This window comes from Garra rufa, chromosome 5 (genome assembly GCF_049309525.1).
Source record: "Garra rufa chromosome 5, GarRuf1.0, whole genome shotgun sequence".
Classification (NCBI taxonomy): domain Eukaryota; kingdom Metazoa; phylum Chordata; class Actinopteri; order Cypriniformes; family Cyprinidae; genus Garra; species Garra rufa.
In genome coordinates, this window is record NC_133365.1 from 57,702,144 (window position 1) to 57,720,847 (window position 18,704).

An 18,704-nucleotide genomic window follows, 5' to 3' on the forward strand; every position below is an offset into this window, starting at 1 on the left:
CGGAGCAGGAGGCGCAGGAACCCTCCAGGGCGGAGCAGGAGGCGCAGGAGCCCTCCAGGGTGGAGCAGGAGGCGCAGGAGCCCTCCAGGGCGGAGCAGGAGGCGCAGGAGCCCTCCAGGGCGGAGCAGGAGGCGCAGGAGCCCTCCAGGGCGGAGCAGGAGGCGCAGGAGCCCTCCAGGGCGGAGCAGGAGGCGCAGGAGCCCTCCAGGGCGGAACAGGAGGCGCAGGAGCCCTCCAGGGCGGAACAGGAGGCGTAGAAGCCCTCCAGGGCGGAACAGGAGGCGCAGGGGCCCTCCAGGGCGGAACAGGAGGCGTAGAAGCCCTCCAGGGCGGAACAGGAGGCCGCATCATGGACTGGGACCTGGGGAGAACAGGGATAGAGGAGGCAGACAGAGCAAGGAGAGAAGTAGAGAGTTCACGGGAGAACGTGGCCTCCATAGCCGTGACCAGGCAGACGAGAACTTCAGGACCGACTTTCGGGGCGGTTCCTGGGCAGACAGAGACTTCTGGAACGGCCCCAAACGCCAAGACAGAGATGACAGGGAACCTAGGCGGTGCAGGCAGAGCAGGGAGTCTTGGCGGGGCAGACAGAGCAAGGAACCTTGGCGGAGCAGACAGGGCAGGGAATTTTGGCGGCGCTGGCAGAGCAGGGAGCACTGGCGATGCGGGCAGAGCGTGAAGCCTTGGCTGAGCGGGCAGAGCGTGAAGCCTTGGCGGAGCGGGCAGAGCGTGAAGCCTTGGCGGAGCGGGCAGAGCGCGAAGCCTTGGCGGAGCGGGCAGAGCGCGAAGCCTTGGCGGAGCGGGCAGGGCGTGAAGCCTTGGCGGAGCGGGCAGAGCGAGAAGCCTTGGCGGTGCTGGCAGAGCGAGAAGCCTTGGCTGAGCGGGCAGAGCGTGAAGTTCCGCTATGGACGCCACCTCCGAAGGAGGTATAGGCGCAGCGGACATGCGTGCAGAAGAGCTCTCCAGAGCAAACTTGTGGGCAGACTCATGGGCAGAAGAGGCCACTGGGGCACAGTGTGCAGCCCACACACTCAAAATGGCGATAGCCATAACAGGTAACACAGTTGGCGGAGGAATGCCCTCCGGGTCATTGGGCGTGGGGCTTGGGAGCGTTGGCTCTGTGTGACTTGGGAGCGTTGGCTCTGCATGGCTTGGCAGCGTTGGCTCTGCATGACTTGGGAGCGTTGGCTCTGCATGGCTTGGGTGCGTTGGCTCTGCATGGCTTGGGAGCGTTGGCTCTGTATGGCTTGAGAGTGAAGGCTCTGGATGCTCAGGGGAGATGTGACTTGGCAGTGAAGGAGTAGCTATGACCTGACTCGTCATGACAGGAGCAGCAGTGACTTGATTTGGCGTGAGAGGGACAGCTGTGGCTTGACTTGGCTCGGAGGGAACAGCTGCTTGACTTGGCCTGACAGGAACAGCAGCTGTATCTTGACTTGTCCTGGCAGGAACAGTGACTGTGACGTGACTCGACTCGGCAGGGACAGCAGCTGTAACTTGATTTGGCGTGACAGGGACAGCTGTGGTTTGGCCTGGCTCGGAGGGAACAGCTGCTTGACTTGGCTCTGAAGAAACGACTGCTGCGACATGATTTGGCCTGACAGGAACAGCAGCTGTATCTTGACTTGTCCTGGCAGGGACAGTGACTGTGACGTGACTTGACTTGGTAGGAACGGCAGCTGGTGCAGGTTCGAGAGAAGCAGATATGACGTTCACAGGCAATGGCTTGGTTGACGTGGCGTGAGCAGACGCTGGCTTGGTTGACGTGGCGCTAGCAGATGCTGGCTCGGCTGACAGTAAGGGACCAGCTGAACGAGCCGACCGCAGTGGTGGGTCCTCCAAGCTAGACATTAGTCTCTGATACATCCTGGGAGGGTGAGAGTCTGACGCTGTAGCCACCCTGTTAATAACAGACTCAGGTATGGCGGCCATCTTGCGTGCAGGTTCAAGCGTGGCGGCCATTTTGTGTGCAAGCACGGGCGTGGCGGTCATCTTGGGTGCAGGCTCTGGCGTGGCGGCCATCTTTGCAGCAGGCTCTGGCGTGGCGGCCATCTTAGCAGCAGGCTCTGGCGTGGCGGCCATCTTAGCAGCAGGCTCTGGCGTGGTGGCCATTCTGACCGGGAACTCAGGAACGGAAGCCATCTTATGAACGGGCCTTGGAACGGCGGCCATCTTGTGAGCAGGGTCTGGAAGAGCGGCCATTTTGGGTGCAGACTCAGGAAAGGAGGCCATCTTATGAGCTGACTCGGGAAGGACAGTCATCTTGTGATCGGGTTCGGGGGTGGCGGCCATCTTGTGAACAGGCTTGGGGGTGGCAGCCATCTTGTGAACAGGCTTGGGGGTGGCAGCCATCTTGTGAACAGGTTTGGGGATGGCGGCCATCTTGTGATCGGGCCTTGGGGTGGCAGCCATCTTGTGAGATAAGTCAGACGTGGTAGATTTCTTGTGAGCTGGGTCCAGTCGGGTGTCCATCTTGAATGCGGACTCAGGAAGGATGGTCCTTCCGAAAGCTGATTCGGGAAAGGCGGCCATTTTGTGAACGGGCTCCTGAAAGGCAGACATCTTATGAACAGGCTTTGAACTAGCAGATATCTTGTGCTTGGGCTCGAAGCTAGCAGACATCTTGTGCTGTGGCTCGAAGCTAGCTGACATCTTGTGCTGTGGCTCGAAGCTTGCAGACATCTTGTGCTGTGGCTCGAAGCTAGCTGACATCTTGTGCTGTGGCTCGAAGCTAGCAGACATCTTGTGCAGAGGCTCTAGGCTGGCAGACATTTTGTGCTGTGGCTCTGGGCTAGCAGACATCTTGTGCTGTGGCTCGAGACTAGCAGACATCTTGCGCTGTGGCTTTGGGCTAGCGGACATCTTGTGCTGTGGCTCTGAGCTAGCAGACATCCTGTGCTGAGGCCCTTCTAGTACTCCCACAGTGAACGGAGATCCACAATGCGACAACACAAACTCAATAAACTGTGCGAGGGTCCAACTAGGGTCCTCATCGGGTAAATTGTAACCGATATCTGTGTCCAACCCACTCCAAAAACACTCCTTCATTAAGGTCTCATCGTAAGGTGCCAGATAACAATAAGCAATGAAATCCCTCACATAATGCTCGATGGGACGGCCATTTTGAAAGATGGAGCAGAGCAGACTTACGGGGTTGGACAAACTTCCTGCTGAATCCATTCTTGATGGGTTGTTCTGCTGGTGGTGAATAAAGCCGCTGGATCCGGGTGTGGCGAAGTATTCTGTTACAAACGGGATGACTGAGAGTGGGGATCCAAATGCAAGGCTTTATTAGACGAGGTCAAAACAGACAGGGTCGATCACCAGCAAACATAAACAGCAAAGATAATCCAATAGCGTAATCCAAAGAACAAGCGTGAGTCAAAATCCAGGTGAGCAGTCCAAAGGAAACAATGAAATGAAGACCAGAAACTAGAAAACTATGACTAAGACTAGGAATAAACTGACTAAGACTATGACTATGAAAACAGGGAAAAATGCTCAGTAAAGTCCACAAATGTAAATCAATACTTCGCGATGTGTGTGTGTGATGAGCTGGCTTTTATGTCTGATAAACAGGAAGCTACCATAGAGGCAGCAGAGGGAGCAGCAACAGTCAGTGGGGGTAAGGGCTCCCTCTGCTGGCCTGGCGTAACAATTAGCAACAGTAACATGTAAAAAATCTAATTTTTAAAAAGAAAACTCTTAGAAAATGCTGCCATTATTCTTCTATAGAAACTGACCAACAACTTCAGTGATTATGTGATTTAGATGCAACTTGAAGAAAAGTTTGTTTTTCAAGGCACTTTGTGGCTTTTCTTAATTCATACACAAAAAGTGTAAACCTCTGACAAAATCTAATTTTTGATGACTTGATGTTTTATAATAGTGAATTTTTTATTTATTTTTTTACATTTTTTTGGTTCAAAATATAAAGCAAAAAGTAGAAATGATGACTTATAAGCCAATAATTCTCCTCTGCTGCCATCTAATGGTGATTTAATGTTTTTTTTAAATAAGTGTTTACCACAAAGTATATTTTGGTCATCCTATTAAAAATAACATTCAAACTGGGTAATTTTAGAGCTTTGAAGTGCTGGAAATAGTTGTGTGAAAAGTCTTTCTGTCATATGCACCATAATTATTTATGGTAATAATATCTGTTGTAATGGCATACATAGTTACGAACAATAATCTATGAAGACATGTTGCAATAACATGACTTGCAATAATAATATCAACAACATATGCACAATGCACACTTGTTAGACTTTCAGGACTCTATTCTCAACATAAATGGCAATATTGGCTACTCAATGCAAGCTGTAATAATACAGTGAAACGAACATAAAACACGTGTGGCGTACTATGATAATACAGGTGTGGTTAATGCTAATTAGTGCATTTCTAGCGGCAAATTACAGCCGCGATAAAACGCTTAGAACATGCAAATGTAAACAATAAGCATCAGTAGAACATCAACAATATATGCCACATGAATAAATGCCTATATGTGTACTTACGTCATTGCATTAACACAAAGTGTTAATACAGGTGTATAAAGAAACATTAGCAGTCTTTCTATGTGCAGCACTAAAATCCGAACGAATGGAAGCATTTTTTAAACTTAAGTTCCTATAGTTTTTCTGATCCAGATGCGTTCCAGACAACTTGAAATTCGGATTTTTCCTACCTCCTACTTGGAAATTACCAGTGGTCGAATTGTGAAAAATATACACCAATTTTTTATTTATTTTTTTACATTAAAACATTACACATTAAGTTTAGAATTTTTTCTGTTTTTGCCATAATAGACACTCAAACACGTAATGCTGTCATTGTGGCATGGCGATATCATGAGGTCAAAATGTTAGTATGACATGTGACTCACTCAAACTCATTGAGGTTTAAAGTGGGACATTCTGGCCCGGTTTCATAGACAGGGTTTAGCCTAAGCCAGGATTAGGCCATAGTTCAATTAAGTAATTTTTTATAAACGTGCCTTAGAAAAAACAATACTGGTGTGCTTCTTCAGACAAAACAAAAGCACTGATATATTTTAATATCAGTCAGTGCTAGTTTCTTTTAGTTAAAACAGCTCAGGATTACATTTTAGTCTAGGACTAAGCTTAAGTCATGTCTGTGAAACTGAAAATGTTCCCTCTTCCAACCTTGTCTGGGATACAGCAAGATTCTTGGTAAAGTGACAGCACTTTGCATAGGCCCTTACCAGGACTCATTAAGCTCATTATCGTTTAAAGGGACATCACCGAAACAAGTCGCTGTGAACAGAGCTGTTGTTGCTGGTGTTGTTTAACACTACCATTGAGAAATTTTAACCAAAGTATGTTTCACTTTTCATGAAGACCTTAAAGAATCATACCAGCTTGTGGAAAATGGCCATCCAATGTCCCCTTTAATAGTTGCCACTGTCACACGATTAATCATAAATCATTCTAATATGCTGATCTGTTGCTCAGGAAAAATTTCTGATTATTATAAAAAAAATGGCTATATATAATTTAATGTTAACTTGTTTTACAGATGAGTGCATCCGAATCCCAGGAAAGGTAATTCTGCACAGATTTCTAGAACGATGGGATAACTGAACTGCATTACTTACACAATTATCGGATAATTCAGAGAATAATCTATTGAAATGAATTGCATAATAAATTGTATTTAGATCTAGGATACTTATTTCAAATAGGTGAAGCTGAATTCAGCATTGCTCTGTTTGTCTGTGTCTCTGCTGCAGTGGTAAGGTGAGAATCGGACACTCTCTAAATGCGAACGAGGAAGAGTTTGTAGCCAGAAGGAAAAATACTGTTTTACAATGCCTGCAGAAGTTTAACATATGCTGCAGTCAGGTAAATCTAATTATGTTATACTTCATATATCTAACTGGTTTTATTGATACAACTTACAAATAATTCTGTGACCAGTGAACATCAGATGTCAAACACCAGTTTTACTCTCTTGATTGTGAAAAACAGTAACTAACATACTAACATCATACTCCTGTTTACTCCGATACTGAAGCCTGTTTTGTTCACATTTGTGAACAAGCTTGCCAGAATGGGGATGGTCGTCTGCAATATAAGCTGGCTCAGAGCATCATCTCATCAGAATCATTTGACTGAAGTGACAGCCATCAATTAATTTGCAGCTTATAGCACGGCCAGTCACTCAACGCTCATTCCCTCTGGGAACCAAGGTTATGTTAGTATCCGGAGCGTTTCCTATCGAACAGACACTCCTGTTGCTTCGTTTAATGACTGTGGGGAATACATCCAGTAAACGCTGTGCTACAAGCCCAACTCAGGAGCACTTAGTAGAGGGTTCTGCAAGCCTGAGCTACAGAAGAGACCAGAGTTATAATCTGAGGTCTACTTAAAATAACCCTTTCACTCAAAAGGAGAATTGGTAGATTTAAGCAAGTAAGATCCATGCTTGTGCAACCCCCAGGTCCTACTCGCACCCGTGATGAGTGGGTCTCGAACCCGGGTCTCTGGCATGAGAGGCAGGCGCACTAACATGGAAGTTAAAGACTGCAGCCACTAGGGCGCCTCTTCAGATCAGTGGAGTAAGGTTTATCTGCAAACACCTACTGTTGGCCTCCATTACACTCCCCCCCCTTAACCTGGGTCATGGGTCCTAATTGCACCCACTCTTAGAGGGTCTCGAACCTGGGTCTCCGGCATGGTAGGCAGGTGCAATAAAAGGAGGCTAAAGACTGCAGCCACTAATGTCAGTCGCTAGTGCATCTATTGAGATCAGGGGAGTGAGATTTACCTGCACAGTACCTACCGCTGGCCTCCGTTACACCTGCATGGCATGGATGTCCAAATTAAAAAATCTAATAAAGGTAGATGGTAACGACCAGCCGGCGACCACACAAATCTCTCCGATAGAGATCCCACTGGACCATGCCTAGTGGGAGGCTATTCCTCTGGCTTAAATGGGCCCTTACACCTATAGGGCATCGCAAGCCAACTGCGGTGTAAGCCAGGACTATAGCATCTACTATCCAGAGAGACAGTCTCGGCTTTGTAAACGGCAACCCCCTAGAACAGCCTCCAAAGCAAACGAAGAACTGCTCTGAATGTCTGAACAATCTGTAGTGCTCAATGTACACTAACAGGGCACAGTAAGTTGAGACCCTGCTCACTGTCCACCATAGGGAGAGATAACTGGAAAATAACCTGGGTTCTGAACGGAGTTGAAAGCACCATAGGAACATAACTGCTGCATGGTTTAAGAATGACTTTACAGTCATTGGGCCCAAACTCAAGACAGGAAGGGCTGACAATCAGCGTTTGCAAGCAGGCTCCACAGCTGTAGCTGGGGGTGCCGAATTTTCGCATGTCGCTTACCAGAGAAGGTCTCTTCTCAGTGATATTGGTCATGGGGCTGCCGACAGCAGCTGAATCATCTCTGGAAACCAAACCTGGTTGCTCCAGAGTGGGGTTGCCCTGACCTGCCTGATAACCTGAGGAACATCAAAGGGAAGGCATATAAACAGGTGGACCAGAGCATCCTTTAACTTTGAAAAATAGACTAGGCAGCGCTTGTTGTCTTCAGAGGCAAAAAGGTCCACCTCTGCCTTGCCAAAGAATGATCAAATCATTTGAACCGACTGGGGATGTAAGTCTCCATTCCCCAGGCGCTTTATTGTCTTTGAACAACTTGTCCACTCCCTATTTCAATATGCCTAGAACATGAACCACTCGTAGTGAAAGAAGTTTGCTCTTTGCCTGTAGTGGGGGCATGACCCGAGGCCGCCTTAATGATAGATATGGGCTACCACTGTCATGGTGTCTCTTTAAGGCTGGCAGGAAATTTATCACGGCCATCATTTTGAGGCAGTTGATATGTAGGAATTGTTCAGGGAGTGTTCTGGCGTAATCCAAGCTCACATTTTGAACTGTTCCCAGAAAGGACACTCATTGTCTAGGAGTCACAATGCTTTTGGCTGAATTGGTTTTCGACCTATAACACATTGTTTCATGCACTTCATGAAACTGGGGTGCTTCGACAGAAAATGACGCAGAGCTTGCAACATCTTCTGTGCCTCGATAAAATGCTCCATGAACCCATCCACGGCAAGGCTGAACAGTCCATTGAGTGAGAGCAGGAATTGAGGAAGGCCATTTTCTCAGTGTCCATGATCCCTGTCAGACTGAGCTGTAGGAGGCAATCCAGCACCACCAGATTGGCCATGGCCTTGCTGATCACCCATGCTGTCACTTTAGTAGCACACAGGGCCAAATCCGTTGCCATGCGCAGCTCTTTAAAGCCACTAGAATCCGGGTCAGACTTGTCCATATCATAGAGAAGTTTGGCCTGAAACACCTCAAGCACAGAGATAATATAAAGAGCTGAGCCAGCCTGGTCTTGTCGCTGAAGGAGAAGATTCTGATGAGATGGTGCTCTGAACCGGCTTATATGGTCAGCGGAAGGCTAGAGCACCATTGATTCGTGCAGCTACACAAACTTGAACAAATCATGCTTCAGTATCAGAGTAAACAGGAGGTTCCCCATAGTCATCAAGTGACACAACTGGAGTGAGTTAGGTTGATGCTTTGAGTGGTGTGCATGTGTTTCAGGATAAAGTGCCAAACATTGCATTACTGGGTTCTGGAGGAGGACAAAGAGCCATGGTGGCTTTGTTGGAATCCCTGGTTCAGCTTGATAAAGCGGGTCTTCTGGACTGCATCCTTTATCTGAGCGGAGTCTCTGGATCCACCTGGTATGAACCCTGAGAAACAACAAACACAGAGAGATTGAATTGGGTTGAATGTCAAAAATTACAGCAGTATGTTCTTCTCTGAAGGTGCATGGCCTCCTTATACCAAGAACCAGACTGGTCCACCAGACTAGAGACTGTGAAAGACAAAATCGTTGAAAGACTCGGCGGTCCAGGAGTGAGCTGGACAGAAAAATTGAACAAATTGAAGAAATATTACATGAAAGACAGCTTCAGTTTGACTGACCTCTGGGCAGTGCTATTTGTCACATCATATGTGAAAGAGGTCTGTAACTATTCATAACACAACCCACCTTGACTTGTTGAGGGTAGTGGTCATGTTCAGTTTTAAAGTGCTGTAAAAAAAAATATTCTCTTCAGATGGGTGAACAAACACTTACAGATCAACGGGACCAGAACAATAAAGATCCGTATCCTATCTATGCAGTGATCGACAAGCAATGCAAAAGGCGTGAGGAAGCAGGTCTGTTTTTTTTGTCTGAAAGAGACAGAGTTTTAATGTGTTTGTGTCAGCTGTTATATGGTGGTATTTTCTTTCTGCAGATCCCTGGCTTGAGGTCAGTCCACATGAAGCAGGTTATTCCCTCCATGGAGCATTTGTTGAAACCTCTGATTTCGGCAGCCAGTTTGACAATGGCTTAAAGAAAAAAGAGCAGCCTGAAATGGACATGCTGTACCTGCAAGGTAACAAACTCTGTTGCAGGACTGTTGTAACGTGTTGTAACTTTTGACATAAACCGTGTTCAAGGCTGCTGGAGATAAACTGTTTGTGGACCATAGGATTTAGAGCTTCAGACAAGTATGAGGGCGCAAGTCATTACGAGATTTAAAAATAAACAACATGTTGAAATCAACTCTATGATGCACCGGCAACCAGTTTAGAGCCATTAAAATAGGAGTAATATGTTCATGTGTGCAGACTTTAATTATGAGACACAAATGTTCTCATTTATTTGAAACATTGTGTTTTCTGCAGCTATGTGTAGCAGTGCTTTAGCTGATGGAGAGGCGACCTGGAAATGGATAAAAGGTACAGCTTCAATTGTAAATCTTGAATATTTAATATAGCTTAAAAGTAATTTTGTTTTCATTTTGTTTTTTCAGCTATTTCAGTACCTGAAATCAAATCGGCATTAGAGAAAATGGAGAAAGGTATAGAATTGTATTATGTTTATTTATTAATTAGTTCCATGTATTCAAATATTTGTTGATCTATCATTTGTGGCTGAGCAAATGTTCAAGCTACATGCTGAAGAATTAAGTGTCAGACTCTAAACATATATATTCAAAAGGTCTCTTCATTTCTATCTGTAGCACAAAATATTTGTCACCAGCCCTAATGTAATATTGTTTTGTATGGTTGCTTCTGGTTGTGGGGAAACACCTGCTGCTATTCACTGTAAAAATGAAAAGATCAGACCGGAGGAAACACCTCGAGAAGCGCTCAGCAGCCTGGCGTTGAAGGTCAGTGAGGAACTTACAAGGTTTCTTGGAAACAAAATCTCTCAAATCTCAAATTGGCTCAAATGTGGCTCAGATCTCCATTATACTGTCGGTTATTAAACTTCTTTCTCCTAGGGTTACAATTCATATACATATTAAATTAAGACATTTTGCAGTGTGTTTGTTTGTTCAATGTGTTTCCACCTATAGACGAATGTTTCCAGGACCTCATGAGCATTGTGAATGCGGATCCTTCTGCTCTTCTTCAGGCCACCAAAGCATCGCTGCCTGGTAAACATTTCCAAAAGTGTGCTAGAATTTATATAGAGAATATTTGGGGCTAGTTGTCACACTTACTGCAATGAATATTTCTCAGGGGTGGTTCATTTTTGTTTTCAAGTTTATTTATGATGTTTGTTCATCACTGCATCACTTTTAACTAATGCAGTAAAAAAACAAGGCTGTGATTGAAATGTGGCAATGTGTATTTTTACTAGTTTATTTACAAAAGTTAACAATAGTACAACTCATTGTGCATTTTGGATGTCTCTCACAGACTTGTTTTCAAACTGTTTTTGTTTTAGCTAATTGTGACCCTGGACCACAAAACCAGTCATAAGGTTAAATTTGACAAAACTGAGATTTATACATCTACATATGTATACAAGCTCAATAAATAAGCTTTCCATTGATGTATGGTTTATTAGGATAGGACAATATTTGACTGAGATACATCTATTTGAAATCAGAAATCTGAGGATGCAAAAAAATCAAAAAGACTGAGAAAATCACCTTTAAAGTGGTATAAAATTAGGTTCTTAACAATGCATATTACAAATCAAAAATTGCATTTTGATACGTTTACAGTAGGAATTTTGCAAGAAATCTTCATGGAACATGAAATTGAGTTAATTTCTTAATGATTTTTGGCATAAAAGAAAAAAACAAAATTTTGACCCATGCAATGTATTTTTGGCAATTGCTACAAATATACCCCAGCGACTTAAGACTGGTTTTGTGGTCCAGGGTCACAACTGTCAATTATGCTTGTAGATGCACAAACTAGAATAGGAACAAATGACTAATATATATAGTAGTCAACATTTAAAGTGGATCAAAACCTTTTATTAAAAGTTGTCCTAAAACCAAAACAATACCCTTTCTTGTCTTAGGACAACTTTGATGAACTTTTTTTGATCCACTTCAAATGTTGACTACTGTATATCCCCGTCTTTTTCTCTCTTTACAGACCCATCTGGAGGTCAAACATCTGATAAGGGCAAAAAAACAGTCAGGTCAGGTCTCCTTTATTTATATAGTGCTTTATACAGTACAGATTGTGTCTAAACAGCTTTACGGTGTTAAAACAGAAAATGAGTAAATGTGTCCAGAGTTTGGCCGCTTAATAGGCAGTTGATTTTGATATTCTACGTATTATAAAATGGCCATATAGTTTTAAAAACGCAGTAGACGTAAGGACTATAATGTGTTAAGAGCTTACTCAAGTACTGAGGTGCTAAATCATTAAGAGCTTTATAATTTAGCAATTTAGTATGTTTCGTCAGGCCGCAAAGAAATATAGAGCTGAGTATCCTGAGCATAACAGTAAAAGCTAACACCTTGTTTCCTGATGAAACAAGGTTTACTCTCAAGGGTAGCATGTAAAGCGTGAAAAGCATTGGTCCTAGTACTGAGCCTTGAGGTACTCCATACTGCACTGTGATCGGTATAATACCTCTTTGTTCACTGCAATGAATTAATGAAGGTCAGATAAGTATTTGAACCATGCCAATGCATAGCCCAGGATTTTAAATTGCCTAAAATAAATAGGCATTGGGTGTCATCAATCGTATAACATCAAAGTACCATCTGGCACCTTATATGTGACCCTGGACCACAAAACCAGTCATAAGTAGCACAGGTATATTTGTAGCAATAGCCAAAAATACAAAGTATGGGTCAAAATTATCGATTTTTCTTTTATGCCAAAAACCATTACGGTAATAAGTAAAGATCAAGTTCCATGAAGATATTTTGTAAATTTCCTACCCTAAATATATTAAAACTTATTTTTTTAATAGTAATATGCATTGCTAAGAACTTCATTTGGACAACTTTAAAGGCAATTTTCTCAGTATTTAGATTTTTTTGCACCCTCAGATTCCATATTTTCAAATTGTTGTATCTCAAACAAATATTGTCCTATCCTAACAAACCATTCATCAATGGAAAGCTTATTCATTTAGCTTTCAGATGATGTATAAATCTCAATTTCGAAAAATTGACACTTATGACTGGTTTTGTGGTCCAGGGTCACATATTAGAGACACTGTGATGGACTGGTGTCTGTCCATGGTGTTTCTCCTATAATGCACAACACATTTTTAGAAGCTGCAACTGAGATTGCAACTTTACACATAGATTTATAAAAAAAAAAAAAAAGTCAAAATACTTTTAAACTTTTAAACATTTTTAATCTGCAGAGAACCATGTGGTTAAGAGTTTTTAATAAGACCCTAAGAACCATTTATTGACCTGAAGATTTTTAGAAAGTAAATTTTGTTTCATTGATCTTTGTAGATGCATTGCTCAGAGGATCTGGGGCAGGAATTATAACTTTCTCCACAACATGACAGGTGGGAACAGACCCGTTTGGTAACTGGAAATACAATGTGAATAATAAATACTGTAGACTCAATTCAAGCTATGGTTGAGTAGATGAATCAGTGCCAGCCGCTCTTCTGAAAAAAGAGACGAGAGACTTCATAGACGCCGGACTGTTGATCAACTCACCCTACTTCTCAGTGCTGAGAAAAGAACGAGACATTGACCTCATCATTGCTCTGGATTTCAGCGATGGAGATCCTTTCACGGTATTTGCTTATTTAATTCTATATAATGCACACACTGTCTCTGAAAAGTTAAGTTAAAGGAATACTTCCCGTAGATAATTTCTCTTTGTGGACTATATGTAAACATCTTTTGTGTGGAATATCTTAGTACTAAATGTACAAAAACATGCACTGTGTATGATCCCTCTTATTTTGCTAAAATAGTTAACATTTTGCAGATTCTGAAAGGGGGGTGTAAACTTTTGACCACAACTGCAGTTGCCACCATAACCTAAAATATAAGAACTTCAAAAAGCACTGACAGATAATTACAAATGTATCATCTGAATAGATAAAACCAAGAAAAATAGATTTCATTTTGACTATCTCTATGTGGCATATACAGGTTCCTTAATATCTGGATAGAGGTTTCACATTTATCTCAGTGGTGGTTTCTTGTCTGGTTTCTGATAAAGTATAGGCTAATAAGAATGGTCAATAACGTCAATCTCAAAGATGTCTGTCTAAGCCTTTTAGTAAAGTGTTACTGCTATACTTTTTCATTGCAGACAGTGAGAGAAACTGCTAAAACGTGCAAGAAACTAAACATCCCTTTCCCTGAAGTCGACATTCCCAGTAATGAAGGGAAGAAACCAAAGGACTTCTATGTGTTCAAAGGCCCAAACGCTCCAACAGTGATTCACATCCCTCTGTTTAATGTGGTAAACTGTCAAGGCAAGTTAACATCCCAATTGTTGCTGATTAAGGGTTCCTTTACATTTTCCATTTTAATATACTTTTCCATACTCAAATTTCCAGACTTCTAGATTCTTCAGATCATATTTAATGTCTGATAAACTGTTAACATAGATGTTACCAGTGTTGGGGACAGTTACTTTTAAAAGTAATGCATTACAATATTGAGTTGCTCCCTAAAAAAAGTAACTAATTACGTTACTTAGTTACGTTTTGGAAAGTAATGCATTACTTTACTTTTGCGTTACTTTTTAAATCTGGGAAGGGCTTGCTTGTTTGTTTTTAATCTAAAAAGTTCTCTTTTTGTCAAATGTAAAAGCCTTTTTACATCAAAAGAAGAGCATTTATCTGAAATCTTTTGCAACTTTATAAATGTCTTTTTCCATTTGAGCAAATCAAAGCATCCTTGATAAATAAAATTATTAAGTTCTGTCATTTATACTGACTCTAAGATTTTGAATGGTTTAGTGTTTAATGTTTCATATTTCATGTGTTTAAATATGAACTCAAATGTTTTAAATATTGATAACAATAATGCTGCTTCTTAAATCAGCAAATTAGAATGATTTCTGAAGGATCATGTGACACTAAAGACTGGAGTAATGATGCTAAAAGTGCAACTTTGACCATAGGAATAAATTAAAAGTATATAAATATAAAAGTTATTTTAAATAGTAAAAATATTTCACAATATTACAGCTTTATGCTTTTGATCAAATTAATGCAGGCTTGGTGAGCAGAAGACTATTTAAAAATAAATAAAACTCCTACTGCTCAGAAACTTTTGACTCGTAATTCTCTTTTTTTCTCTCGGCTCATTAATCATATTTAAATCATGGCATGTAAATGTGGTTTATATCCCTGTCTGATTTTCCTCAGAATTGACAACTTTAACTCGAGTTAAATGGAGTTATAACATCCAAACTAAGAGATATAAACTTGTATGTGTGAGGACAAAAGTCAGAATTGTGAGATAAAATAAGTAAACGTTATGTAAAATGTTATATGTTTAAATAGCTGTAACATTGGAGGAAATGATGAGGAAAAACAGGATCTAAATGCAGTAGTTTATTGGGAATCCGGGATGAAACAACAAAATCCAGAGAAGCAGGAACATGCTCAGGAACTCAGACACGGGAAAGAGACAACCATTACACATTTAACAACCGACAAACTACAGAGGAAACACAAGGACTATTTATACACAGAGCATGGGCAATGAACTAATTGGTAACCATAGAAACTAACAAGGAGTGGGTGTGGTAAAATGAGTGTCCATGGTGACAAACAAGGGAGCAGAGTGGCAGGGAAGCAAACAACAATGAGAGACAAAGACTACAAACTAAAAGTCCTCAAACACAGACACAGAAACACAGACCAGAATCGTGACAATAGCATTTCATGTTGTAACTGTAGAGACAATACAATATGTCTGCAATTATAATGCAATTATATTATGTAAATGTTTGTTCAAATCAGAATTATGCTTTAAAAGTAAGGTAATCATAGCAGGTTTCATCCATCTGAATGCCTGCATTTAATTTCAAATGGCATCAACAGTATTCTATAAAAATGGTTTGCATTCCAATTCTGACATCCAAAGGCACATACTTTTTTCTAATCATTTTTTTCTCATTCCAAGGATTCAACTCATTTCCCTCCATTTGTTATCAGTTGCCTGCAGCTGCATGGAAGCAGCGGTGCTGGGCGCATATTTTACAAGATAAGACATTTGTCAGACGCTTAAAGGGATAGTTCACCCAAAAATAAAATTCAGCCATTAATTACTCACTCCTATGTCGTTCGAAATCCATTTTCAGAACACAAATTTAAATCTTTTTTGATGAAATCCAAGATCACGTTCACGTAGTATGCGTCACACTCTTTTGGTCATACTGAACATTCCTCAATGCAAAATGTTCAGAGCATTGACTTAAGCATCTGATGGAATTGTTCCAGTGCACCTTGGGACTGCAATCACTTAACATTTGTGAAAACACTTTGGCCATAAAATTAGTGGGAGGATACCAAGGCTTCAAGAGGGGCAAGTGCCAAAATATCAAACCTAACAACTACTTGGAAGGGAGAAAAACTAACTATACTATAAAAAGAAAAACAAAATAAACTACCTCTCCAACTAGCTTAGAAAACAAGATCAGAAGAAAATGGCACCCACCTCTTAGAAAAGTGTAATCAATAAAACATATGAACATACAAACAAACAACTCTGAGCATAAGTGCTGCTTCCTCTCATCATTCAATCACAGCAGGCTGTTAAATGTGACTAAGTTAAAAGTTAAAAGATGCAAGGCACAAAAACAAAAAGGTTGCAATCTGTTAAGTTAAACTCTGAGACATAAAAATAGATGCAGTTTAAATGGTAATACAAAACATGTTCAAAAAACACAGTCATGGATGATGTATTGCTAAAAAATGAAGTCAACCTTTCATTTCACTGCAGACCACCATCCTTTCACCGCTGTTGCTGTCCAACCCTAATCTAGAGAGGAATGTTACACTTATTACAAAAAAAATTGCATTGCATTCATTTATTCTTCATTCATTTGTTCATTCATTCATTCATTTATAATAATTGAATCATTGTATTATTCCATTTAAGGCGAGAGACACTGCAGGTGAAAAGGGTAAAAAAATTAACTAATAGTTATGACCTTACTTACCCAGGTGATTGATTACATTGTTAATTGCAAAACATTTTTTGTGTTACAAGTTTTCTAAAATGTTAGGTTTTAATATGGATATGAGGCATTGTTTAATGAAATATGTGCATACATAATTTGCATACATTTCTAGTACAAAAATTCTTCAAAAATATTTTTTTGACATATTAGAGTCAAATGTTTTACCAGAAGGAATTTTGGATATCCCATTTCGTCACTCCATAATTCAGAAAAAAAAAAACACTTAGAACAGGGAGATTTATTTATTTATTTTTTTTATTTATTTTTTTTAGTTAATAAAAATCAATAAATAGTTTTTGGGGGGAATAAAATGTTGTATAAAATCATGCTAATTACATATGAACAAATCCCTCTGTAAAAACGTCAAGATATAGACAGGTTATAAAAATGTAAAGTATGGTGTGTAAGTGCTACTGAAGTGGAAATTTATGGCTTTATTTAGGACACACCACTGTGTGTGAGACACCTGAATAGCATCAGAATGACCATGTAGAGATTGAACATTTATAAGCTTGCTGTCATTGGAAGAAAAAGGTTGTAAGGTGTTACATGTACAGACAATATAGTTATGGGTCTCATGACAACAGGTGCGACTGGTAAACAAGGTCTCAGTACCCTTGAGGGTCATATATCCGGTAAGATGATCCCATTTAATTATCTGGTCTTTCACTATCATGCCAATTGATTGAATAATGGTTGAGTTTAGATAGACTTGATCTGGATGTATCAAGGGAAAGGTGACAAAAAATCCAAGGCATCCATTACATTCATTTCCAGTGTACATCATAATAGTTGTTAATAATTCAGAATATTTTACATTATTTTTAATTTTTTCTGAAGAAAGCCACCTATGTAGATCTAAAATTTCAATCAAATCACTTAGAGCATGTCTAGGTGTTTTGTGGAGATGGAGATCTAGAATCTCCTGTCGTGCAGCAGAAAATAAATCTTGAGCAAATGATCTGCAGGCTAAGCCACGTTCGATGGTACGGGTCTGATTGAACAGTGAATGGCTGATCTTGAGAAGCGTCTGCACTTCAGATCTAACCGCTTTTATGATGTTTTCATTACTATTGGTGATATGTTGGAATCCAGTGGCCATCTGGTTTGCCAACCATGTGGAGAATTGAGATTGTTGGGTTATTTTGTAAGTGTTCATTGCGGAATTAATGGTGCCAAATAAACCCGCTATGTTGACTAGCAGGTCTCGTTTTGATCGAACGGATGAAATTTGAACAGCAAGTCTGCTTCTGTAATCAGAGATTAAATCATCGATCCGTGACTGTAGCCATGCATAGGATTCGTCATCATCATTGCATTGTTCTGTGTAAGCAGAGAGGACATTTGAAATATTGTATGTTACATGTGTCATCACTAAATTTACATCGTGTAATAATGTCTTATTTACATTTCCTCTAATCAGTCCACCGGGAGGAATGGGATGCAATTTCGGGCATTGCCTGGGTTTGGTGTAACCACAGGTGGTTAAATTAAAACAATGGTGGACAGTCCATGAACAGTTATGTGGGCTGGTGAAAGTTTCCATGTTAACTTCACATTTCCCTACACAATATGTACCTTCTTTTCGGCTTGTCCAAACAAATGTTTTCAGTTTATTATGAATTAATGGTTGTGTCAAATTGAATATGATTTCTGTGAATTTTAGGTGTGTGCTGTTATGTGTTACTGAGTGTTTGCACCTATATGTTGCTGGTTCTAGATCCTTAATGAAGTAACATGTTTTAGGATCTATACCATTATTAATCTTTTCATACGTAGTGTACATATCACCACGATCTGAGTTTGGATATATTTTCTCTTGATACCAGGCAGTAATGTTATGAAGAGAGTGTGGTGCGCCCGTGTATCCTGTATTGTTACTGTCTGGGAGATGGGTAGACCCTGTCTTACAGCAAATTTTTGTTTCGCAATTTGGTTCCGGTACTATTCTGGGGGGCCACGTGATTATGTCTTTATATGTGATTGCTACGTATGGTGTGGATGGCCCCTTGGTATATTTCCATACCCATCTCCCGCATTTTAGGTTGTGAGTGAGTGAGATCCTTTGGCCCAGTCTGATGCATGTGGGCCCAGATACTTTTTTCTCGTCCGGTCTCCATGGGATTGCTGCAGTCAACCTGGGAGACAGAGAGGGAGAAAACAACAACATTTATTCATCTGTCTTTTTCTTGAATAGTTTAC

The 18,704-nt window shown here is 41.1% G+C and overlaps 2 protein-coding genes across 2 annotated transcripts; one reads left to right on the forward strand and one right to left on the reverse strand.

Moving 5' to 3' along the window:
* Window positions 1-5,544: 5,544 nt before the first annotated feature.
* Window positions 5,545-13,871, forward strand: LOC141334968 (cytosolic phospholipase A2 gamma-like). Its single transcript, XM_073840189.1, has 15 exons — window positions 5,545-5,570; window positions 5,759-5,870; window positions 8,610-8,752; window positions 8,837-9,035; window positions 9,131-9,233; window positions 9,314-9,454; window positions 9,747-9,800; window positions 9,875-9,922; window positions 10,184-10,234; window positions 10,424-10,504; window positions 11,463-11,508; window positions 12,794-12,849; window positions 12,932-13,086; window positions 13,614-13,779; window positions 13,864-13,871. The coding sequence occupies exons 1-15, from the start codon at window positions 5,545-5,547 to the stop codon at window positions 13,869-13,871; spliced, it is 1,389 nt and encodes a 462-aa protein (XP_073696290.1).
* A 3,010-nt stretch (window positions 13,872-16,881) lies between these two features.
* On the reverse strand, window positions 16,882-17,874 carry LOC141334969 (uncharacterized). Its single transcript, XM_073840190.1, has one exon. The coding sequence runs from the start codon at window positions 17,872-17,874 to the stop codon at window positions 16,882-16,884; it is 993 nt and encodes a 330-aa protein (XP_073696291.1).
* Between the last annotated feature and the right edge of the window lie 830 nt (window positions 17,875-18,704).